The following is a 24,473-nucleotide window of genomic DNA, read 5'->3' as shown; positions in this document are numbered from 1 at the left end:
ATTTTATGATGGCATGACAGCGAGGTAGTAAATGGTTGGTGGTTGCTCCCGCGTACTGAGTACATAGCCCCACTTCATGAGGCCTGGGCTGATTGGATAGGCGTAGCCGCTCAACTTGTGCCCCACTTGCCCTATTGGCAAGTTCGACTAATCCCCTTCCTATTACTTGCTTTCCCCCAATCGGATTATAAGAACGAGCCGGGAGTACGCATTCCAGGCTACCAAGCCCAAGCTGGTCACTCGCCAGTAAACCATTGCGTCCAAAGATGGCGCCAACTCGTTCTCGACCCGTTCTACAAGGCCCTCACCAAGGTTTTGTGAATGAGTTCATCCACCGAGAACAACAGAATCGAGTTTCGAAAGGCCCGAAGTCCTTGACGGCGACGCAGCATGCAGCACTTCGGAAGCAACTGCAAGAAGTCCGTTTTCTGAAGCCGGCATGGGCTGATGAAACCAAGATTAATGTGGCAAGAATTTTGCGCAAATGGAAAATGTGAGACTCGTCCCTTTCCCCCAACTGGCCACATAGATCTGACTAATGGAATAGCTTCTGTCGCGATGTCGTGAATGGGCCATGGAAAGCCGTCCTTGAACAAGCTGACCGAGCAACCGCAATGGACTTTCTGTTACATATGTGTGAGACATACCGGATTAAGTCATTGGGCACATCTTGGGAGTACTATCGTCAGTACAAGCAGCTCTATGCTAGCGTCAATGGCCGCCACATTGACACGAACGATAACAAAGAGATTCTCAAGGTACGTAAGTTACAAATAAGCACTTCCAGCCATTAACAGTTTCGCAGTGGCATGACGCTACCTTGGTACCTCATTTCAAGCTCCGTCCTCCGAATGTTGATGGTAAGCCAGTCGTGAATTCTGACGGTGTTTTCGCTCTTCTGGTCTTCAACATCGCCTATGACGACGGCATTTTCGCAAGTGAGCGTCAACGTATCAATCTCCTTGGTATATACCAAGCTCTGGCATACACAGGAGCACGACCTGGTGAGCTCGTGGATAACGAGACACACAAGCCATCGGATGGATCTTGGGAAGATCTATTTGCCTCCAAATGCTCAACCAGCTCGAATGAGGACAACAACCATGCACCAGACGAGTTTCAGCTGCTCGAAAACATCTTGGCCCGTGAAACTACTGATCGTGGTCGCCCGAAAGCGTTGTGCTACGAAGACATTCGACTTATGGTGGTACGCCACCCAGAGACCGGCCAAGACATGTTTTCCATGGCTGTGAAATTCATACACCACAAGGGAATGGACAACAACCCGAAGCCGTGAGTGTCAGTTATTGCGATGATTTCGGAATCATTCCTGACGTTTTGTTTAGCACGATCTTCTGGTTTACTATGACGCGCAAATTGATATACAATTTTATCAATGTGATAATCTGCTTAGCCCTCTGCGACGACGCTTTTGATGCCCCAAGCTTGACGACTGTCCGGCGGGTCTTCCAAGTTAAGAACGCGGGCCCGGTCAAGTGCACAGCCCTTCGATGGAAGAAAGAGTGGCTGAAGCGGCCGGTTTTCCGTGTAGGAGATGAGGTTGTTCGGTATCACAAGCTTCGCGATGATCTGAAACGACAAAGCCTTGATATGGGGAATGAAGAATCTATCACGCCAAAGGCCTTCCGAAGAGGCAATGCCAACGCTATGAACAGTAAGTCCCAGTTCAGTGTTGATCTACTGTTTATACTGAAATTGGGCAGGAAAGGCCCCTGACGCTGTGCGGGATCAGGCGCTACGCCATGATCCCAAATGGGCTACGTTCAATAGTGCGTATATCAACGAGAACATCGAATTTGATACACAGAACGCCTTTCTGGACGAGCCAACAGAAGACGCTCTGATCAACCTATTTACTCATGTCGGGATGACGCGTGACCCACGGGCTCGAAGGAAGATGGTCCCCAAGCAAGTTTGGGAGTCCTTGCCGCCGGATCCCGAGATCGAAGCGCTGAAACAACGACGAGAGATGCTCAAAGCTGGTCGGTATCGATACAAAGGACAAGGAAATGAGGAGGAAATCCGGGTCCTGTCAGGGAGCATCAGAACGAAACAAGCGCAACGCGTGAGCAACGTCGAGGAGCAGTACCGGCAATACTTTTTCTACAACAGGCCCACGTGGGACATCGAGAGACAGGTCGCAGGTGAAGAAGAATTGGAGGAACTTGAGGAAGCCTGGCAGCCAGAGATCGACCTCCAAATCCCCGAACGCGCAGAGCTGGCTGAGGCGTTCCTTTTTCAACCGGAAGTGCCCAACTTTGAGGATATGCTGGAGTCATGCATTCACGCTGTCGATGTTATGTTCCGACTCTGCCAAAAGCGGGAGACGCCTAGACGTACTCGTATACACAAGCGAGCACAGGTTCAGCCGAACATAACCGATGCAACCCCTCTCGATCGTCATATTTTCCCATTACTTATGCTGAAGACACAATGTCCACGGTGTATTGGGGATGGTCGCCTTTCGTACCAAGAGCGAACCTTCACATACAGTCGGCCAGCGGTGATGAACGATCATTTCGAGCGCGCACATGTCAGGAAGATCAGAGACCTTGAGCATGACAAACTCATCTTCTGCGAGCATCCTACATGCGTAGAAGAAGGCGTCAAGCTGGACGATCTTGACCACTTTCGAAATCATGTACAGACTGTCCACGGTGTGTGGCTCAGATCTAGGATTTCGGTGGGATGATTTACGATATAGTATGCCAGGTTAACAGGGGATTGGAAGGAGGCTAACCAGACTAGGACGTCACTTGTATAAAGGCTTACATCAAGCTGGCTTGAAACCCGCGATAAGCAAGAGTCCTCGGATACGTTGATTTCACTCCTGAGCCCCGGAACGCATTTCTCTTAAGCTAACGCTCCGATCTCTCGTTCTCGCCCATTTTCACTATTTGCCTATAGTACATTCGTTACAGCTCCCCCAGGCTCGCCTGGTCGTAGAGGTTCAGCTAGCAATCGACACATTTTTATCTGTTGCTTCTCAATAGCTATTTTCGGAGCCTTGGAATGAATTGCCTCAAGCTAAGCTGACGCCATTTATGTTTATCCTGCTTGTAGGCGGCAGGATTGGATCTGTTTCTAGAAATTAACATACTAGGGTCTCAAAGTACAGGAGCAATTGCTTGACTTGCCATCCGATCTCTCTAAATGAGATATAGTATCATGAAGGCATTGAACGGCGATATTCTGTGGGCCAAGAAGTAGTTCGAGTCCGCCGTAGGCTTTCATATAGAGTTCTCTAGCTGCGGTTCGCTGCCCCTGATGGGCTCTGAGATCTGCTAGGTTTTGCATGGTATTGAGTGCCGGCCTATATCGAACGAATATGTCGGCACCTAAAGCCTTCTCGTATCCTTGCAGTGCCCGTTGGTACATCGTCTCGGCCTCGTCCATCCTGCCCTGGTCGGAGTAGAGGAGGCCTAAGTTGTTGACCGTGTCGAGTGTAAATGTGTGGTCTGGACCCCATGCCTTCTCGTATCCTTGCAGTGCCTGTTGGTACATCGCCTCGGCCTCGGCCATCCTGCCCTGGTCGGAGTAGAGGATGCCTAAGTTGTTGACCGTGGAGAGTGTGGATGTGTGGTCTGGACCCCATGCCTTCTCCTTTCCTTGCAGTGCCCGTTGGTACATCGTCTCGGCCTCGTCCATCTTGCCCTGGGCTTTGTAGAGGACGGCTAAGTTGTTGACCGTGTCGAGTGTGGATGTGTGGTCTGGACCCCATGCCTTCTCCTTTCCTTGCAGTGCCCGTTGGTACATCGCCTCGGCCTCGTCCATCTTGCCCTGGGCGGAGTAGAGGATGCCTAAGTTGTTGACCGTGTCGAGTGTGGATGGGTGGTCTGGTCCCCGTGCCTTCTCCTTTCCTTGCAGTGCCCGTTGGTACATCGTCTCGGCCTCGTCCATCTTGCCCTGGTCGTAGTAGAGGAGGCCTAAGTTGTTGACCGTGTCGAGTGTGGATGGGTGGTCTGGTCCCCGTGCCTTCTCCTTTCCTTGCAGTGCCCGTTGGTACATCGTCTCGGCCTCGTCCATCTTGCCCTGGTCGTAGTAGAGGAGGCCTAAGTTGTTGACCGTGTCGAGTGTAAATGTGTGGTCTGGTCCCCGTGCCTTCTCCTTTCCTTGCAGTGCCCGTTGGTACATCGTCTCGGCCTCGTCCATCTTGCCCTGGTCGTAGTAGAGGAGGCCTAAGTTGTTGACCGTGTCGAGTGTAAATGTGTGGTCTGGACCCCATGCCTTCTCGTATCCTTGCAGTGCCCGTTGGTACATCGCCTCGGCCTCGGCCATCCTGCCCTGGTCGGAGTAGAGGATGCCTAAGTTGTTGACCGTGTCGAGTGTGGATGTGTGGTCTGGACCCCATGCCTTCTCGTATCCTTTCAGTGCCCGTTGGTACATCGCCTCGGCCTCGGCCATCTTGCCCTGGTCGGAGTAGAGGTCGCCTAGGCTGTGAAAGGCCCATGGTATATCGTGATCGCTATCTCGAATCGTAGCGTAACATCTGACGGCATGTGATAGAAGCCGTCTCTGTAGCTGCCAAAACTGGGAGCTGTCCCTTGATGGGACCAGTGAGGCTACACAGCCTATCGTGAATCTAGCCAAGTCAACATCCCAGGTTTGGTTCAACATGTGGATGGTCCAATTGTGTACACAGGAGTGGATGCTGTATCCCCTTGACTCGGTTAGGCCCGGAGTGCCAGTGTGTTGGTCGACAAGCCCGTAATCGTGCAGCGTACCCATTGCGTCATTGAAACTCAACTCATCATTCAGTTCGTATACCCAGGCTGGACGATCGTCTTCGTCGGCCTGGAGGAGTTCGAACCAGATGTCTTCGTTGTCAAAATACGCCCACCATCGGAGTAGGTGGCCTGCGAGTGGATTGTGTCTCCGCAATTGATCATACGAGAGCTGCCATGTGGAGCAGAGCGTGCGGTCTTGGTAGGAGCCTAGACCCGGAGTGCTTGCGTGAAGTCTTGCCCACGACTCTTTGTATAGACGAAGGTAACCATCGAAGCCGATTGAAACCCGCTTCAAGTAAGCTCCAGCCGTGGCAAGGGCAAGGGGTAGCCCATCAAGCTCCCTTACGAGACTTCTAGCGTCAACGTCTGCAACAGTCATTAGTAAGACTTCAATTGGCGATAAGCTTCTTACCGTATTGTAAATCATGCCTGCCTGAGGTTTTCGAGAGGATTTCTAGACTGTTCTCTATTGAGACGAGCTTTCTTATTCGAATCATGTAACCAAGATCCACTTGCGACGAGCGTGTCGTAATAATGATCGAGCCTTGATACGCCGTAGGAAGAAATTGATGGATGTCAATTCCTGCGCCTTCGGCACTATTGGTCAATCTCGGATTGTCGAGGTTGTCGTAGATAAGAAGCCACCTCGTGTTGTTTGGTAGGCTTAGCCAGGCCTTGACGGCTTCTATTGTCTCTTCATGACTCTGCCGTTTGCCTTCAGCACTTAAGAGGCTGGCGTCGGGATACTGCTGCATTATCTGCGTCGCTACTTTGATAAAGCTTTGCTGGATCGAGGCCTCGTCCTTGATGTTGAGCCAGAATACAGCGGAATACTCGTCTCTGTATCGTTTTGCGTAGGTAATGGCGATTTGTGTCTTGCCAATACCGCCGAGCCCGTGGAGAACAATGACGCGACGGCTTCCATCCGAGCTTAGACTGCTACGGATCTCCGCCAGTTCACCTTCTCTTCCGACGAAGTGCCGCGTCTCAGGAACATCCGACAGGCTGAAAGTGACAGAGAAATCGTTGGCTCGAGTCCCTTTTTCAGTCAGCCTTCTCCTAGCATCACTGTTTGGAAGGAACAAACTCACCCTTCACGGCTTTCTGGATCTTCTTTCGCAGCCGTTTCTGGGCATTTTCCCGCCCTTCGCCGTAGTTCGGTAGCATGTGAACGTCGAATATCCCCAGGAGCGCATACGCCAGGTCCTCCGGGTATTTGGTTTGACGGTTGCGGACCCAGGCTTCTCGTTCCGAGACGGGAAAGTCGGACAAAGGAGTACCGTAGAGTGCACTCGCCGGAATGCCTGTGATGTCGCGTATCGCAGGTCCCAGAGATTGCTTGTCACCGAGCCACACGCCTTCCTTGGAATAGAAGTCCACCGACGTCGGCGCGAGGAGCTCTTGAAGTGTCCAGCCACGGGTGAACCATCTGCTTTTTCGGAAGGCCGCTTCCCAAGGCGCCACGTTGTCCCGCGCATCAGTGTCGGCAGCGCTGGAGACGTCGGCAAGATAGACGTAACATCGTTTCGCATCGCGGTACCACCGGAACATGCTGTTGATCGCAGTCTGCAGCTCGATGTTGTTGGACTTGTCGATGCAGCAGGTATCGACCCAGAAGTATCGCAACCCGTGCTGCTCCGCTTGTTCGGCACAAAACTTGATCTTGTCATAGCCAGCCTTATGCTGCCAAGCAGCTGGTGTGTTCGCTAGATCCGCATAGACGACCTCGTCTGGGCCCCACGTGTGGGAAAGGATCGCGTAAGGAGGCGCATTGTCGGCAACGAAGTCGTCGGTCAAGCTGTACCGGCCAGCATCGTCGCATTGGAGTAGCCGCATCGTAGGGCGCAGGAGCTACGCGACTCAGCGCATCGTTGGAATGAACGAGAACCTGGAGTGTGGCGATCTTGCTTCAAGAAGCTAAACCGATGTCAACATCTCCATCATTGTGAGGACCGATCAGCTGGCCGTGCACCAGGCTGCAGGTGCGGGGTATGGCTCAGCCGTAAGCCAGGGATGGCAAGCAGACGAAGGATCAAGATTCGTGCACGCCCGCCGACATTCCGTTTAGTATTACGAAATACCACAGCCAGGCTTGCTTCCCAGCTAGCTTGCGGTTCGGCCCGTGGATCAAGCAGTACGGAGCGCGCATGCGATCCCACAATTGACGTTTTCGCGAAAAGAAACCGAGTTGTTGCGGAGTTACGAACTATGTGGACTTGTGGGGCTGTGCTATTCGCTTCAGCCTTCGTGATAAGCAACGCCAACGAAGCCATTCATTCGAGTCCGATCAGGGAGATTGCCTCGATCGTCACGATGGCTCAAAGTGAGCCAAAGCAGCAAGAAGCCTGCTGAAGCTCAAAACTTCAGTACGCGTACAGGGCTTGCACAAGGACTGCTACGCCTGTGCACCACACTTTGGCGCAATAACCTGAACGTGAAATTGACTGCCCCAGGTACCACTGGCAAGGACGGACATCCACCCACCCCTGCACGACCTGACATCTCCTAGCTGCCGTGTTATGCCAGCCACAGTGCGCAATCGTCGCCGTAGTGGGCAGCGTCCTCGTAGACTACGAAATCCGCAATCACGAGCGAAGCGCTCGGCATCGGCGTCGTTCGTGGATTGTACGGTGCTGAAGGAATCACAAGCAGGGAATAGGCCACCGACGCTAGGTGGGGCGCGGTGTTAGCGTACAGTACTTGGCCAACACAGTCGATTCGCGGCTTCCTGGTAGCAGAAATCTGCCGCGCGTAACTAGAAACCCCGATCCCAGCACGTCGTCGCGCTCTAGTATATACACTACGCGCATGTGCGCGAACCCCAAACGCGTAAGCTAGCCAAGCCTTGCATCTTCCAGATGGAGACCTCAACTCAGCTATTTCTAGCAAGGCTCATCAGTTCGACTGCGGCTTTCTGTGAGGTCCACAACCCGAGCTTTCCGCCCATACTAATCAGCGAAAGACCAGATCGCCGCTTTGTTGCACGCTTTTATATGGCCTAAGATCTTTTGGGACTTTGTGACCCATTCCCTCGACAGCGCGGTTTCGCCATTCCCTTACTTGCAGATTGCGAATCTTATGGCTGCTAGCATGGCCTTAACTTGGGAATGGCCTGCACCATGCTTTGCTCGTTGCCGTCTGTACCACTGCCCTGTCCTCCACGCAGCAGTCCTTGCATTAGCGCTCATTCCCGCAATACTGCTTTATCAGGGCACCAATGCCGCGATATATTACATTATATCAGCTACACTGTACTTGTTATTCTAAAGCACGTGATGGACCATCTCGCCTAAGAGAAGTATTACTATTAATGTCTACATCTACCTATCTACTCGTCCGCATCCGTGCCGGAGCTCATCGAGAGACATGTGCTCCTGTGTGACATAGCTTACCTCCTGTGTTCGTTAATCCCTAGTTCACACCAATCAGGCGTGAATCAGCGCTCGCTACGTCTTCTTAGTTCTTCCTGGGCTTGCCAGTCACTCCTGTCTTCATGTGCCACATCGGCCATTCGTTCTCGTTCTCGGCTCTGTAGAATTTTGGGATAGTCGATACTATGGTGAAAATTGAATTGCAGCCATGTGATGTAGGGGTACTCGTCATTCCCAAGTTGCTCGCTTTCTGTGTACCAGTCGGACTTGCTTATCCATTGGCCAGTAGTAAACACCTTGGCGGTGGGTTGCCGACATAAGGGGCAGGTTACGTTCCGTTCCTCACGCATGACGGTTCGAAAGTATATTGCCAAGCATTTCGTATGGAATATGTGAAGACTTTCACATGCAATGGTGCAATCTTGGAAAAGGTCCCCTAGTGACTCGGAGCAAATGGAGCAGCCTTCCTCGGCGTTGATTCGAAGTAATGGGCTTTGAGCCCATTGGCGTTTCAAGGTATGTTCTTCCGTCCATGGGAGCCCATGTTGGTTGAAAGTCTTCGCGGGTATCCGGACATGGTTGTACCTTCCGCTATAACGTGTGGTGAAAAAGGTGGATGCCCATGTCGTCTCTCCTCTGTGGTTATCGTTTTGGCAAACCATAAGGCTATCCTCCCTACGATTCGTTGCATGCCGCATGCATCCGTCGCAGTATCCACAACCGCATTGTATAACCATAGATGCCGAAGCCTGTTCATCTATGGACTCCCTCCTCAGGGAATTGGTGGTTACACAGTTTTGGCATCGGCCTGCGATGCTTTGCCCATGGACCGTGTTGTATATGGCTAGAAACTATTCCTGGTGTCAGTCAGCAATTTGTATACTCATACTCGGTGTCGATTTACATTTTCTAAATCGTTGTCCCTTTGAGTCCTTTGCCCCGATAGGCTCGTGGCCGGTTGGGGCTGTGGGGCATAAGTAGCAGCTGGCCGGGAATCTCGTGATGACCCATGGTCTCCTGTAGCTGGAGTTCTCGGCCCGGTGCCTCGTCTTTCAACACTGGTCACACCTGCGCGGTCTTGGGCGAACACGGGAATTCCAGACCTCAGGTCAGCTGATGTCTGGCCTTGACTCTCGTCACCTGTGCGAGACTGTTGACCTCGAGGCCTTTCGACCGACGGGAGAGGCTGGCTTCGCGCGGCCTGTGCGGAACGTGGCTGGCGCCGTGATGCTTGTGGCTGGCGAGGACGCCTGGGTGCCGCACCACTGCCGCTTTCCTCAGGCCTTAAGTCCGCAGGCGTCTGGCTCCTGAGCCGTGCACCATCAGCTTGAAGGCTAGCTCTAGTCGAGGAAGGAAGAGGCTCCAGTGGGGGGGTCTTGGCCAGTTATTTGGTAGTGTGTATCAATACGGTCCTGCCCTTCGTCTCTGACGACGCTATTCCATACGCCACGACTGACAAAGGGTGGGTCAGGCCCGTCAAGCTTCATCCAAGTATAGGTGTTCCTCTGTGGATTATTGACATGATCGTCGTCGAGCAATGGATCGAGATTTGTATATGGACATATCCAGAAGATTCCAGGTACTCCATTCCCATGGATATATTGGGCTAGCCGTTGCGAAGTTAACATACGGAGGCTTTCGAACTTAGACAACCGGATTCCTAGCTGTTCTTTTTTGCACGCATAACCACGGCGAGGCTGGCCGCGACTAAAAGGTGGCAAGGTAAGAAGTACATAACCCTTCCAGGGCGGCGAGCCTTCGATCCGAGCAGTTTCGTATCCACCAGTTTGTGGGCAGCGGAAATCCTCGTAAAATTGCCTGCCGCGTACTGTGCGAATATTCGTAGACTGGGTCCCATGAGTACTCGGGCCATCATCCGTGGCGAATACATCAGCTTCGTCATCGGTGCCAAGAGAGGAAGTATTTGGAATAGGATTGGTATGTCTAGTTGTTTCGGCATGTCCAAGTGGCTCAGGCTCAGGCTCAGGCTCAGGCTCAAGCTCAGGCTCAAAGGGCGATTCCGCCGTGACTTGCGCATCGGGTACGGATTCAGCTTCTGTAGTGGTATGTGACCTCATGGAAACGTCCTCATCCGACACCTCGATCGCAATTGGGATCTCGCCTTCGGGCGTCTCATCTCTAAGTTCTGGGTTGGTGCCTGGTCTGTTGTGGGTAGATCTGGTCGTCCCTACCGCACCTTCTGTTGTTTCAACTCCAGGATCTGGGTTGTTTCCTACTCTATTGCGGGTAGATCGGGTCCTCCCTAGCGCGCGTCTCCCTACTAACCCTTGCGACTCCTCTAGTGCTCGACGGTCTGCTCGATTCATGATAATAACTGTGTTAATAATTAAGAATAGGAAGATTTGATTAGCGACGTGAACTAGATGGGCAAGCTACATATACTGGAGGAATAGATTCTAGAAACACATTCGAAACCCGATTCCTAGAGTCTGTTGCTGCGGAACGAGTTCCTGTAAATAGTATCCCCTTTCTGGTTCTTGCAATCAGTCGAGTCTTCAAAAGTCCCCGCCTCTGGCTGGGCAGGTACTTATTCAAAGCAGCACAGAAACCGAGCAATAGCTCGTCCCATGTCGTCTTGATGTAAACCTTACAAGCCTTCCTCACAGGGCCATCATGGTACCGCACGTCCACGGCCACCGCAAGCGCATACCTCGACGACCGACGGAGTACAGAAGCCGTTGACCTCCTCGGACATACCATGGCGGTAACAATCCCGACCGACACGTATCGCGGGATCTACTGGAAGATGCCTATAATAGAGCAAATCACCTTAACAAGGCCAATTGATTGAAGCATGCGGGATAACAGCACAGGACTGTACTGTACAGATTATGATCCCGGCCGCTCACTTTATGTTGAGCTTCTCACGAGTATCGGGGATCATGCATGTGCTTAAAGGATGGCGTAAATGTGACGCTTTACACAGTCAGCATATAAACGGCAATCCATTCATAATTACATACTGTTTCAGCCTTCAGGGCATCTCGGACTTGCATGATCGTAACGGTACATGGAACGCCAGAATGACTTGTGGGACTCTGGCAGGCATGTGCCCATGCCACATTACTTGCAGCGACCCACTGCATCCCAATCTGGAAAGCGAAAGCGGACGCTGAACCGAATTGTACGAATCTATTTCAGTCAGGGTAATAAACTCATATACATTCAACTCTGGCCAAAAGGATACGGTACGCTATTATAAGTAGTATGAAAGAATCACATTAATTTGGTGTGCGCACTTCGTGGCTTACCAACGCCTAAACGCTAATGTAGCAAGAGTCTCCAAGGACAGGGTTTTACTCAAGGGCGAGCCTCTACAGCGGAGAATAAGTACCCGAATAACAAAACCCACCTACCATTATTGATATTTTTTTCCCCTTCTACACATACTGCATGCATTATAACGCGATATTGATCGTTGTCCTGAAGATACTACCATCCAAAAGATATTGGCTTAACGCAAATCCTGGTGTATTTATGTTTGATCGACGAGGTATTCGTCAGGTCATCTACCGTAAACACCCATGACCCCTATTGCTAGCGGTACCGTGTTGTTTGTTCAACGTGGAGTATGCTGTCAAGGCAGGTTTTGGCGTCGAATTAGTAGTAAGCTCAAGCATTAGCGTTCTGTGGTCTAGCAGTGAAGTCCATGTTAGGAACACTACAGGAATGAGCTGGCTACTGGACAGTATTTCTGCCACATCATTTACGCACGGTGCATGAAACCAATAGTACCCCAGCCGAATAATCTGACACCTGAATGGGCAACGCTAAAACATGATTTTGCTGATTGCCAATTGCGCACTCGCCTAGCGCACTGGAGAAACAGGAGCTTTGAAGACTGATGACAGGCCATGATCAAGACCCTGCCTGGACACCACAATGATCTGTCGCTGGAGCCGCAGACCACTGCTTCCGTGAGGACACATACGCACTTGTGCAAAGATTTAATTCTACCCTAATACATAAGACCTTAATGTTAAAAAATGAACGCTGAGCCTTGGACTTCCCTGTGTTTCTCTCCGTTTTCTAGTATCGCATCGTATTGTTCCGAGTTATAGCGTCTCGCCCACAGATCGTTGCTCGTCAATTTCGTCGTTTCGTCTCCTGAGTTCTTCCTGGGCTTGCTCTTCGCTCATTTGCTGATATGCGATTTCAACATCCCTTTCCTGTCGTCGGCTTTGCGTAATTCTCGGATAGTTAACAGGATGATATTTATTGAACTGTAACCATGTCACATAGAATTCTCGGTCGTCCCCAAAACGCTCGCTTTCTGTATACCATTGAGACTGGCTGAACCACTGGCCAGTTGTAAAAACTCTCCGTACGGCTGCCCGACACAGCGGGCAGGACATGGCCAGGAAGCGACGCGCAGCATTGCGAAAGTGACGCGCCAGGCATGTGGTATGAAATATGTGGACAGACGCACCGGCACACGTAATGGAGCAGTTTTGAAAGAGGTCCCCTAAGGTGTCATAGCAAATCGGGCAGTCTTCCTCGGCATCAACTCGAAGTACTGGGCTTCGCGCCCTTCGCGTCCATTGGGGTTTCAGTGTGTGATCCTCAGTCCACGGAAATCCAAGTTGTTTAAAAGTGCGTACAGGTATCCGAACCTTGCTATACCGTTCATTAAAGCGTGTAGTGAAGAATGTCGACAACGATTGTTCCCTATGGCTGCCATTATTTCCGCAGATTATATAGTTAGTTCCATAGTTGACTGCTAACCGCGTGCAGTAATCGCAATATACACAGCCGCATTGGATAACCATAGTAGCCATAGACTGTTGGTTTATCGATTCGCCCCTTGAAGAACTCGTTTCTACACAGACACGACATCTTCCTGTGATATCCCGGCCATCGGGTTCATTATATATGGCTAGAAACTAGACATAGCGTTAGTCTGGGCGTCCTCCATAGAGTTTCCAGTGGGGTCTTACATCTTCCAGCGGATCAGCGGTACCTGGAGGTCTATTTCGTGACTCCGTAGGATTATCTGATCTAGGTATGCTGTTTGCAGCTGGTGGTGACTGGGTCAATGGCCCTGGCCTGAAAAGACTTGCTGGTCTTGGGCGTTGAGGCCTTTCGATTGTTGGCTGAGGCTGACTTCGTGGGGCCTGCATAGGCCACTGCTGTTCCTCTTGGGTCTCACTCCGCGGAGTCACTAGCACTCTGTCCTGTCGCGGCGCCGGTTGGGTTGAGGGGGTTAGGGCCACGACAGATGCTATGTGCGTCTGGTTCCTGAGCCGTGCACCATCGATCTGGAGGCTCGTTCTGGCTGAGGGTGGATACGGCTCGATGGGCAGGTGTTGGCCAGTAATCTCGTAATGCGCATCAATACGGAGTTGCCCTTGATTGCCAAGGACGCTATTCCACACTCCACGGCTGATAAATGGAGGTTCGGGGCCATCAAGTTTCATCCAAGTATAAGTGTTCCTTTGTGGATAACCGGCACGGCCATTATTGAGTAATGGATCAAGATCGACATACGGGCATATCCAGTGGATCCCAGGTACGTCGTGGTCACGGATATAGTCCCTTAGTTGTTGTGCAGTTAATATGCGTAGATCGGTGAATCGGGACGACCGGATTCCTAGCTGTTCTTTCTTGCACGTATAACCGCGGCGAGGCTGGCCTCGACTAAAGGGTGGAAGAGTAAGAAGTACAAAGCTCTTCCAGGGTGGTGAGCCTTCTATACGGGCCGTCTCAATTGTATCAGTTTGCGGACAGCGGAAATTGTCGTAAAACTGCCGGCCGTGTACACTGAGGATGTTCGCAGGTTGAGTGCCATGGGTACCCGGGCCCTCATTTCTAGCGAATATATCAACCTCGTTTTCGGGATCCACATAGGAAGTAGCCGGAAAGGAATCGGTATGTCCAAGTGGTTCCGGCTCAAAAGGGGTTTCTGCTGCAGTGGTATATGATCTCAGAGAGGAGTCCTCATCTGACATTTCAATCGCGATTAGAATCTTGCTACGAATGGCTCTGGTTTACCACCCCAAAATTCCTCGTGCCCGACGGGTTGCTGGGTTAACAATGTCCAATTAAGTTTAGAAATAAGAAATTGGAAGCGCTTTTCTAGAACAATACTCAGCAAGCAATTCGAAAAGGTATTATATATTTGCTCTTTGATCCAGTACATTGGTGGAACAATATAAGGAAGCTAATATTAGCCCGGTGTCTTAGATACAGTAGAAGGAAGCATACTCCTCTGCATATACGTCATCGGATTAATATTGATCCTAGCCAGCGGCGAATCCGTCTTCCGATTCCATTACCTGAGTGGCTGATCGCTTAGGGCTGCCAACAGGGTGTTCGTGGGAATGATTAGATAGGAAAGACTATCCAGCAGCGTATTGCTCTCGACAAACCCCAACTAAACATACACCGTCTTTGGTCGTCTGCCAACGGCGAGAATTGATTTACCTTCCCGTCATGAACATCTGCAGAATGAGTTCGCGGCACATTGGGCAACTTGTAGTGCTAATTTTCCCATGCTTGGTCATGGCTCTCGCTAAACACGACTTATGAAGAAGTGAATAGAAGAATTATGGTAGCATGTTAGGATGCAATTGTGAAACAGCCCTCGAAATGTTTCTAACAGATCGCGCAAAATTAATGTGTTGCAATGATCCTTAGCTAATCACCAGGTTCATCACAGCGGAGAGCTTTCTGATCAATCCAGCGATGGTAGGGCCCCTTGTTCTTTGTCAGTGGAACCATGTAGGCGCTTTGCAAGTGGAAGAGATACCATCTCTGCATTATTTACCATAAAGCAGCTCTTGCAATTTTTGGCAGTTCCATGTTCATGGAAACTATTGATATTCACTCATTCTAATGCCACTAAGCCCTGAAGGCTCCGAGCTTACCTGGACATAAGTACTATCATGCAAGATCATAACCACACTTTCACTGACTATATCAGGGGTTCCGATTGACCAAACTGTTTACTAGATTCTTGAAAGGGACAACTACTTCTATAATACTATTCTGAATCATCTACGTTGTGGCAGAAATACTGCTCGAAACCTTGAAGGTGTTCCTCCATAAACGCCAAAACATCGGCATCGTTGGACGTGGCGGTAACAGTGACCCATACGAAGTCCCCAGTATAGGCTGTGCATGATTCCATCTCCAGCTCTTCGATTGTTTTCTTGGCAGACGCTTCATCAACAGGTGGGAAGTAGTTCTTGTTCTTCCATGCCACGTTCTCCAGCTCCTCTAGAGACGGAGCAACACGCTCCGACGATGCCATGACTGGGTCAGAAGCGCTCCCGGGCATGATGAATGGGGCAAAAGAAGTGACCGCCGTTGCCGTTACTCTCTCGTCCTCTAAAAGTAGTCGACAGAACTCTTCCGTTCTGGGCTTGGAAGGCAGGAGGAATGTTAGGGACGAGTTTTGCTTGAACTCTCTCAGACCAGAAACTTCTTGCCAACCTGCTCTTTGGGTAATGTGATAGTTCTTTTGGTATTGAATCGTCAAAATACCCGCTTGATTGAGACGGAGTAGGAGTGGAGTAGAATCAAGGTCTCCCTGATCCTCGAACAATCGCCAGCGCCACGGTAACAACACGTCGTCCTCTACAAAATCTTCCACGTACTCTCGCATAAGTCGGATGAGGGCCTTCCAGTCATCGGCAGATCTCCATTCTGCTGATACTGGAGTGTGGCATAGAAACCAGTCTTCTTTCACCATGGATCGTATTCCAATGCTTTGGAGAGGGGCTTCAGTAACTCTACACTCTTTGAGTGCGAGACTATCTCTGTGCCTGTTGTCAACCAAACTGTAAAGCAGACATGTGGAATAGTAGCCTTCGTGTTGTTCGAAAAGACCCGATATGGGTTGTGAAAGGGCAACGTTTGTTTCGTTTTCCCAGTCCCATATATTCAAAATAATCTTGCTGTCCGTAAGATGTGCCTCGCATAATTGCTCATTATAGGTATGTTCCTGAAGACATGACTTCAAGTCAGCGGTACCTTGCGCTATGTCATGGAGTTCACCTGTGCCGTCACTCGAAATAAAGACCAGGTTGATCCAATCGTTTGTGTTTCCATCGTAGAACTTTCGCATATCTTGGGGATGACCAATAACAAAGGGATTGAAGCCGATTGCGGAGGCTGCGTCAAGGAAGTCGCCACTCTTGAACAGCCTCGCATAGGCAAGTGCATGTTCAATCTCCGAGGTTGAGTCCCCTCGCCGATGAGCTTCCGCTCTGTGGACAGGGTTGCTCAAATCCATGTTTGCGTGGTGCTTGAGAATGAAGCTTGACTGGGCATGTCCTTAGGTATATATGAGTTCATAGGCATTCCACTTTTCCAGAAACCAAGAACCTAAATTTAGAATCCTAGTTCAGATTTCCGGGAAGAATGACTCAAGATGTTTGCCGCGCGCTTAATTATCTTGTGTTCTACAGGTTGATATAAAGCGAGACACTCAGAAGTCGAAATCCAGAACAATTTTCAGAAGGACCAAATCCAACTTCCTCGAAGCTGCACAGTACCAACCTCAAGGTGTTTTCTAACAGCATGAAGGCATCATACGCCCTATTGAAGTCGTGGAAAGGGAGAAAGAGAAATGGGATGAAGAAGATGCACGAGCTCTATGAACTTTTCGGAGCTAAAGTTTATGTTTATGTGGAGAAAGACGGTGTACCATACTCATATCAGTCCCATGGCGACTTTCCTCGTTGTCCAGCTGGCCCGGTATTGGCATCTAACAAAATGACCCCTGATGACTTCATCACTGTCGCTGAGAGACGACGACGCGATCAACCCCTTTCGCCCTCACCAATCAGCAGTCAGAACTTCCAGAAAGAGCCGGTCAACATTAATGGCAACCAAAGACCGCAAACTCGAACATACTTCAATATTCCAAAGAATTGAACATTATACATTTTAATTCATGTTCTGTAAAGCCTCCTGCAGTGAAGATATCGTAGCAATGACAGATCGAATCCCAGATGTTTGTGATATGCCCGAGGCTCCTTCGCGAGAACATTGCAAGTTTTCTACGCGACAGGGCGAGTTACTTATGTTTACTTGCCCCTCCTGTCTCATTGAATCGACCATTATCATGATAATAGACGAAGGAGACGATATAGTGACTGTTAGCAAAGTTAGGAAGTCTTTTCCTTCTTTGACCTCTCTCCAACTTTGATCGGAGCATAGATCTGCCACTACCAATGGATTGTCTCCACGGTAGTGGATTCGAGTTTTCTTCCTCCTGAGCGCCATGAGAAGGGAAGTCAAATAAGGCCCAGGCTCGATATGGCACCCTATTTGTAGCCCTATCTCAATGGGAGTTTCACTATAGAAATGGAAGGGCTCAACAATATTGATGTAAAATAGAGACCCAATGAGGCTATCAACTTGCTCCTCAAGGTGCGAGGAGATAGCTGGGGAGTACTGAAGTGAAACATCAATCGACGCTCCAGGCCAAAGGCGTGACACTAAAGCGTTTACTTGGAAACCAGTATCCGAGGGACGCGGACGGAAGCTTTTGCGGAGCCATTCTTCCGTTCTGGACGAAATTGACTTTTCCACCATTGTGATGAGGCGGCCCCTGCAGTATAAACACAGTTTTGGACCTTGGATACGGATATCCTTGAATGGAAAGTTTAATCCTGGGCCAAATTGAATTCCGTTCCTGTGTATTTTGACCCATTTCAGTCCTCGGAGATGGTGTATACAGTCCTCAACGCTCGCCCCTTGACAGAAGAGCATAATGGCGAAAAATATTCCGATGTTGCTTCCGATGACAAGATCGAAATAGTTCCCCATTGGCGCTGTCAGTATGCTGCGGATGCTTTTCAAGTATATTGACATCGACAGGGCGTTCTGAATGTCGCCTTCCAGAACCAGAACCCTGACTCCCGCATTATGTGGTCGAAGGCGACAAGCCACGTCGTTTGGCTCCCCACAAAATAAGCATGTGGCTAGAAGAACAGTCCGAGCATTGGTAATAACCGAAGCGTATTTTGACATGCATGAATCGCAAAGTTCGTGCCCACACGATAGTGTATTTGAGGTCATGCAAGCAAGACATGCAAAGCAGATTTTGGAGTCTCCAATTCTTTGCAGTGATGGAGGGATGGACCTGATGACCTCCAGGTGTTTCCTAGTATAGCCTTGATTGGCAACGATTTGGCTAGCCAGTCTAACAAAGTGATCTTGCAGCATGGCGGTGAGTCCAGTAGCCCTCGACTGATCCTCGATGTTCTCAATCAACGAGCGATAGGTTTCTGTGAATATCGGTTCAGGTGGCAACCCTATCTCAAACTTAGTTATACCATGTCTACCTAGTTGACAGCGAATACTTACAGATGTTGCTCCGAATTGCGTCGGACACAAGCACGGATGCGATGAAGCGGTATGTCGATCCGGCTAAGGCAGGATCTCGGGAGTGTCTCTTAACTAATTCGGCGATGTGAGTTGAAAGGAGTTGGGGTACAGGCTGTGTAGCTCGTGATGCGCGAACCAAACTTAAAGTATCCGTAGTGGCTTCTGCAAAATGAATACAAGTTACCCGTAGCAGAGTCCTGACTTGCGACCGCGTAAAAGCTCTATGGAAACCGGCATTTACATAAACTCCTGTTGAGAAGTCAACCGCTGTCTGCCCTTTGGTTGGTCTTTCCTGTACCATTAGCCCAGAAAAGCAATCGCGCCATGCATTTTCTGCTGTTTTGAAACTGTGTTCTCGCAGTACGTTGCAACTTGCTAGAACCTCAGTCGTAAATGTCCACTCCAAGTCTTTGGGAGACATTCTCATGCTTCCCTCCCTCTCCGTCAATATGAGGATGACCGGTTTTTGGCGCAATACTGGAGGAGTGGGATGGACCCAACTTGCTAATTCAGCCAAAATCTCAGCAATGCCGCCGTGCTCTGCTTCCACGAAGATGCAAGCATTAGACAGTGATAAGAGAGCTCGCGAGTAGAATCGGCGTGCAATTTCGGGGCCAGTCAAAGACTGAGCACGTTGGACAGGATGTCGAATAATGTTGGGGGGGATCCAGCCAGCTTTGATCACCGGCATGGAGGCCTGCAGGTGCAGGCTACAGTCTAGGATGACGGAGGAGTCAGAGTGAAACATGTGTACGTGGCCTGGTAGTTCGCGTGTCTGAGGCCCTCTGATGATAGTTATCACGTCAACCTCTTTGTCAGGTCCTTGATCCAACCGTTGGAATGGGCCAGACATCTCTTCCAGGAAGGGGCCATCAAGTCCAGGAGCCCCGCGGCGGAGATTCAACCACAATGAAGAAGGCATAAAGGGCATACATGAACAGTGTGGCTCTTTTGCCGCCAATCTGAATTTTGTTTGTTTATATAGTACGGCTCCTTTCGAGAATTCGGAAACCAGAACAAGATATTGTGCCCACATCAAGACCCCACCAAAACGTGCTTATCGCCGCTGCCCTATTCTTAGAACCTCTATCCAAAGCTTACATGATGCTGAAAGAAGCATCGTTAAAAACGTGAATACGCTTGTCAAAGCCAAAGCTGCCTTCGCTGTGGTGGACCAGGTGCCCCCCTGGGCCGTGTAAACGTTGATGAGAACTGTGATCAACCCGTTCGCAGAATTGAACATGGAGGGCCTACTCCTTAGGTCAGTCATGGAATCGAGTTCGGGATTACTCGTACATGAAAATGTGGCTCAACAGCCATATATAGTTGTGTTTCCACTTATACCAGAGCCATATAAGTCCAATGACGCCTGTCGTCGTGCACACAGCAACGAAAGGAAGAAGTGAGTGGCTCAGTAGGACATGATATTGCGAGTAGACATTAATCTGCTGGAGAGCTGTGAATGTAGCAGGGAAGATGGAGAACCCAGAGAGTAAAAGCCAGGCACAAGTTGCAGCAGCTATATTAAAAATTAAAGGCACCGCATTGGATTCAAGAACCATTTCCTCATAAGGGATTTCCATGATGATGACGACGCAGACCACGAGACTTTGGAAAATCAAAGAGACGCACCGGGCTTATATTTGTACATGTCTATGGAGCTATTTCTTACTTCCGGTTTCCGAGCTTCATCTTTCGGATCCTTGAAGCCAGCTCATCCTCTGCCTGAAATACCTTTCGCTCTATGATGGGATTTCTCATCACATGTTTCTCTACATTCCTGGTCTCGTATCGTGCAGCTCGACTCGTGGTGGCGTAGCGTTCACGCTCGACTGTTCGTCTGAAGTCGTGACGAGTATAAGCCGTGTAGTTAGGGTCACTGGTATGCCTGAACTCATGGCGGGCATACGACCGTGTAACAACACAGTGGTTGCCTCGATGATGCCGTTCTCGTATTGAGGTATAATTCAGTTGGCGAGGTGGTTGATGTGCAACTTGCAGCGGTTCAGGCAATTGCGGATAAGGAGTTGGTGGACGATGACCGTCCCGAATACCACAATTGACAACAATCGGCCGTGGTCTCCGACTTTTAGTATAGGTGGGGAGCTTAAAATGTACAGAGGCCATTATGGCACACGTCTAGCAATGCAGAGCATCCAGTACAGTGCATATCGTTCTGATGAAGAAATGGAAACAGGAGGCTTCCTCCATTTGGCTTAAATACGACGGCTCGGGCAGGTGGTGGGAAAACTCGTAACTAGATTTGGTCGCGCGAAAACTGGTAGACAGCCAATGCAGCCTGAGTGCGGGCTACTGTGGCCCCTGGTAGTGGATCCGCTAGTAGATAGCGACCTGGGTCGACTACTAGATTAGGTAGCGGTAATGGAGTACTTGGTCATGGTAGGGTGGCTACTGGTAAAGGACTGTCAGTGCCAAGTAGCAATCAGTATCATACTCGTCAGCTAGTATCCACCAACAGACTACCTATTCTCTTCACTGCTGCACGTGCCAGCCTCTACATCTTGGGCCGAATGCCCCGAACTCGCGCTCCTTCTCCGGCACATTCCTGGATGTCATTTACGGGCTTCCACTCTCCGCGAGAAGCCTCAGACACCTTCGTTGAATCATAAGCTCAACGCGGCGCCCTCGTAGTCTCACAAATTGACCTTTTTCTGGCAGCGGCAGTGCGAGCTTCCGTGTGTCTTTAACACGTTGAAGCGCATCAGGGAGTGTGGGTACGTTCGTCAACCCAGATACGTTCAGGCAGTGCGTTTCCATCAAGTACTGTTCATGATTGTCTTACAGTTTCGTCTGGCCATGAACACTATGGGCGCACCAGTTGAGAGCATGTAGCGAGTATTCTCGGGCCCGAATCGTGGCGGCGGTAAGACCTGTTTGCAGTAGTGGTGTGAGAACCATCAGGACGGTACCCAATCAAGACATTGAAGAGTGCAGCAAGGAAATCATACAGCAGGAGGCGCACGCATTAGTAGCGTTGAGCGTTACCCCCAGTGATGGGCAAAGTACCTAAGTGCATCACTGAAACCGACCCCACCCAAAAGCGCCAACTTTGGTCCGCTAGAAGTTACCCATTTGATGGTGAACTGGTACATGTGATAGGGCCCTACTACCCCTACGTGAAGCTTGACCCCTTCAATTAAATCAGTAGCTCGACGCGACAACGTCCGCCCAAGTGTCATCGGGTTATGTCATCGGAGATGATTGCACAGGTCAAAAGTGAAAAGCAAGTAAATGTATGCATTGATGAATGGTAATGTTGCGTCGAAACGGTATCAGAATTAGATACATCAATTTTACCAGGAAGGCGAGGTTCTATTGCGTCTGCAGCGAACCGAGAGTGAACCAAGATGCAAGGGTGCATCGCTAGATCCAGCACGAGCAAGATCTTACCAAGATGCTCGATCTCCAATCAGAGCGTCCGAATCGGCTCTTGTAGAGACACATCGCTCCTTGTTTCTACCTACACTACTGCAACGCAGTACTGCCACGGCCTCACATTGGCCAGGCAGATGGTCTTCATTGTTGGTTAGCAAACCTCTGCTTGAATCGGTTTAACGCATCGTCAAGTGATCAATGTTAGGAATACCGCAGGTGGATTGCAGTGACGGCCCAGGTACCCAATCCAATTACCATGGGCAGTGGGAGACATGGCGACATCCGGCCTCGAAATACGCGGAGATTGCACAACGGTCAATCGGTTCTCCAGTCTGCGGAACGCCTCGTTATATAGAGGTTTTGTAGTAAAAGCATCTTTAAGCCAACTTATCAGGCTATTAGCACCAACTCAGCAGGGGCTTATCATACCGCAAAGCCTTGAGATGGTGGAAGCCCAAGACTGCCTCACGGCACATATGCAGACGGGGAAGATGCTCAATCCCGCGTCAGAACGTGCTTGTGTACACTTGTACAACTCTTCGACCCCCTCCCTTCTCAGTTTGTTTGTCTTTCAACCTCGTAAACCAACAGCAATCAAGGGATCATGGCTGCAATGTAGTAAGTGGCTTGGCCAGATTCTTGTGACGACCCAGCAGGACGGTACCCAATCAGGCGCAATGGGCAGTGGAAGGCATGGCAGCTTCCAACCTAGAAATACGTGGGAATTTCACAGCAGCCTACTTGCATGTGGTTCCGTCAATTTCTTCGTGTCCTGGCAAAATGGAGGGCCGCATCAGAACAGATCAGCGCTCTCAAGCAACTCGTCTTTCTTTAGAGCAGGAGCTGGTTGCAATGAAAGCATCTTTGATCCGACTCATCGACTTGTTAGCTGCAGCGACACCAACTCAGCAAGGGTTTGTGATGTCGAAAAGCCTTGACATGATGATCGAAGTCCAAGATCATCTCTCCTCACATATGCAGATGGGGGATGCGAACATGGAACCAATTAGGGACCTTTTCCCAAGTATCATAACGCAATTGCGAGGGCAGCAACTCACCGAACCATCGGACGAGGAAGAGTCAGATGACAGCAGTTCCCACAGCTCTTCTGAGGACAGCATTAGCTGGCAGAGGCCAATGGCGACCCTGCGGCCGGCAGGATTCTGTCGAGTTGGTGACGGAGGTGATGACGGAGGTGATGACGGAAGTGACGATGAGAATGGCGAAGCCAATGCAGGCGATGGTACCGAATCTAATGCAGTAGAAGAGGACCCTGAAAACACCGACGCAGAAGAGGGCGGTTTGTTCGTTGGCAACGATCCCCAGTCCGACATGGAACCCCTTGGAAGCCTGGACTCCGAGCTTGACACAAGCACAAACCATGCGGACGAACAGGATCTTGAGATGTCCGTTGCCGACGACCTGGAACCCAACCATGAACCTGGCCTTGGAAGCCATGATTCTGAGCATAGCGCGGGTGGATCCGCCAGTCTTGACACCACCGAGTCGTTACAGCAGCTGGCCGACTTACTGCAACAGGGGCGGCTGGATGATCTGGCACAATGTCTGTGGTTTGCGCAACCTAAGTTCACAGCCTCGTCGTTACAGCCTCAGAATATCCCAGAGATGATCCAGACGATTAAAAAGTTGGAGGCGAAACCATTGGAACAGGATGTGCTTCGCAGATACGTCCTCAAACAGCTTGCTGTCGTGAGATACGGCCTCGAGACTGAGATACGGAAAGGGTACACGGGGCCCGCCGAGTTAATGAAGCTGAGGGTCTTGCAATTGATGTCACTCAAAGGCATGATGGCTTTGGCTTACCCAGATATCCCCGCTGGAAGAACGTTGAAGACGTCGACGCAACTATACCAGCATAAACACTTTCAGTTGAAGCAGCAACTTGCCGCGGGCCGGATATGGTGCAAGCTTGACAGCCATTTTGGGAATGGAACCTTTGCCCTCATACCAGTCGGCCATCAGAGCAAGATCGAAAGGCTTAATGAAGAGGAGTTCACTAGATTTTTGGAATTATTATACCCCAGGTTCGACGAGATTCGCGAGTTGAGCCGAGGGGCAGCACAATTGCTGCCAGACAATCTTGCAAATGGTTGAGGCGCGGTATATGCGGCCAAGTCGCGATGCAGGCGTATCATGTATCCAGTATTCCACATAATACAACTCCATTCGTTCCACTAGCATCGGGGTGACACGTATGCGTCTTCCCGACCATCAGCACTCCCCGCCTACTACCCCTCTAGTCCTGACCCCGCTCACTATTGGATTCTCTCAGACGGACGTGGGGTTAGCCGAGTATCCTCCACCTTTCGCTCTCCTAGGCTAATGAAGGCAAATGCGCAAGGTTAGATGACGACATCCTGTTAAGTTGATCTATAAATGATATAAGTTACAATATAATACCCGTCCTTCTATAGATCCCAAAATTGCAATCATCGATAATGGGGTCTACTCCTCCATCGTGGCAGATCCAGGGCCGTTATATACTCGTCCCGACCGTAGGTACCCGCGATGTTGTCGTGGCTGTTCGCACTAGTGATAGTGCGCATCAGGACATACACGTGCATGCGCAACATTGGAA

The 24,473-nt window shown here is 50.3% G+C and overlaps 6 protein-coding genes across 6 annotated transcripts; 2 read left to right on the top strand and 4 right to left on the bottom strand.

The window, feature by feature from the left end:
• Positions 1-266: 266 nt before the first annotated feature.
• On the top strand, positions 267-2,713 carry PG986_001906 (FluG domain-containing protein; the record flags this gene model as incomplete). The annotated part of the gene is made up of 5 exons (XM_066838128.1): positions 267-493; positions 548-758; positions 806-1,293; positions 1,347-1,675; positions 1,725-2,713. The coding sequence occupies 5 exons, from the start codon at positions 267-269 to the stop codon at positions 2,711-2,713; spliced, it is 2,244 nt and encodes a 747-aa protein (XP_066707021.1).
• A 407-nt stretch (positions 2,714-3,120) lies between these two features.
• Positions 3,121-6,584, bottom strand: PG986_001905 (kinesin light chain 1; the record flags this gene model as incomplete). Its single annotated transcript, XM_066838127.1, has 3 exons — positions 3,121-5,114; positions 5,161-5,787; positions 5,840-6,584. The coding sequence occupies 3 exons, from the start codon at positions 6,582-6,584 to the stop codon at positions 3,121-3,123; spliced, it is 3,366 nt and encodes a 1,121-aa protein (XP_066707020.1).
• Positions 6,585-8,970: 2,386 nt separating this feature from the next.
• On the bottom strand, positions 8,971-10,446 carry PG986_001904 (uncharacterized protein; the record flags this gene model as incomplete). The annotated part of the gene is made up of 3 exons (XM_066838126.1): positions 8,971-8,976; positions 9,024-9,494; positions 9,550-10,446. 3 exons carry the CDS (start codon positions 10,444-10,446, stop codon positions 8,971-8,973), a joined length of 1,374 nt encoding a protein of 457 aa, XP_066707019.1.
• A 2,589-nt stretch (positions 10,447-13,035) lies between these two features.
• On the bottom strand, positions 13,036-14,088 carry PG986_001903 (uncharacterized protein; the record flags this gene model as incomplete). Its single annotated transcript, XM_066838125.1, has 1 exon — positions 13,036-14,088. One exon carries the CDS (start codon positions 14,086-14,088, stop codon positions 13,036-13,038), a length of 1,053 nt encoding a protein of 350 aa, XP_066707018.1.
• A 1,034-nt stretch (positions 14,089-15,122) lies between these two features.
• PG986_001902 (uncharacterized protein) lies at positions 15,123-15,419 on the bottom strand (the record flags this gene model as incomplete). Its single annotated transcript, XM_066838124.1, has 1 exon — positions 15,123-15,419. The coding sequence occupies one exon, from the start codon at positions 15,417-15,419 to the stop codon at positions 15,123-15,125; it is 297 nt and encodes a 98-aa protein (XP_066707017.1).
• Positions 15,420-22,870: 7,451 nt separating this feature from the next.
• On the top strand, positions 22,871-23,989 carry PG986_001901 (uncharacterized protein; the record flags this gene model as incomplete). The annotated part of the gene is made up of 1 exon (XM_066838123.1): positions 22,871-23,989. The coding sequence occupies one exon, from the start codon at positions 22,871-22,873 to the stop codon at positions 23,987-23,989; it is 1,119 nt and encodes a 372-aa protein (XP_066707016.1).
• Positions 23,990-24,473: the final 484 nt, after the last annotated feature.

The sequence above is a fragment of the Apiospora aurea genome, assembly GCF_038362705.1.
Source record: "Apiospora aurea strain CBS 24483 chromosome Unknown utg000001l_segment0_segment0, whole genome shotgun sequence".
NCBI classification, from domain to species: Eukaryota; Fungi; Ascomycota; class Sordariomycetes; order Amphisphaeriales; family Apiosporaceae; genus Apiospora; species Apiospora aurea.
The sequence above is the reverse complement of the archived record's forward strand: the minus strand, read 5'-3'. Positions and strand labels throughout refer to the sequence as shown.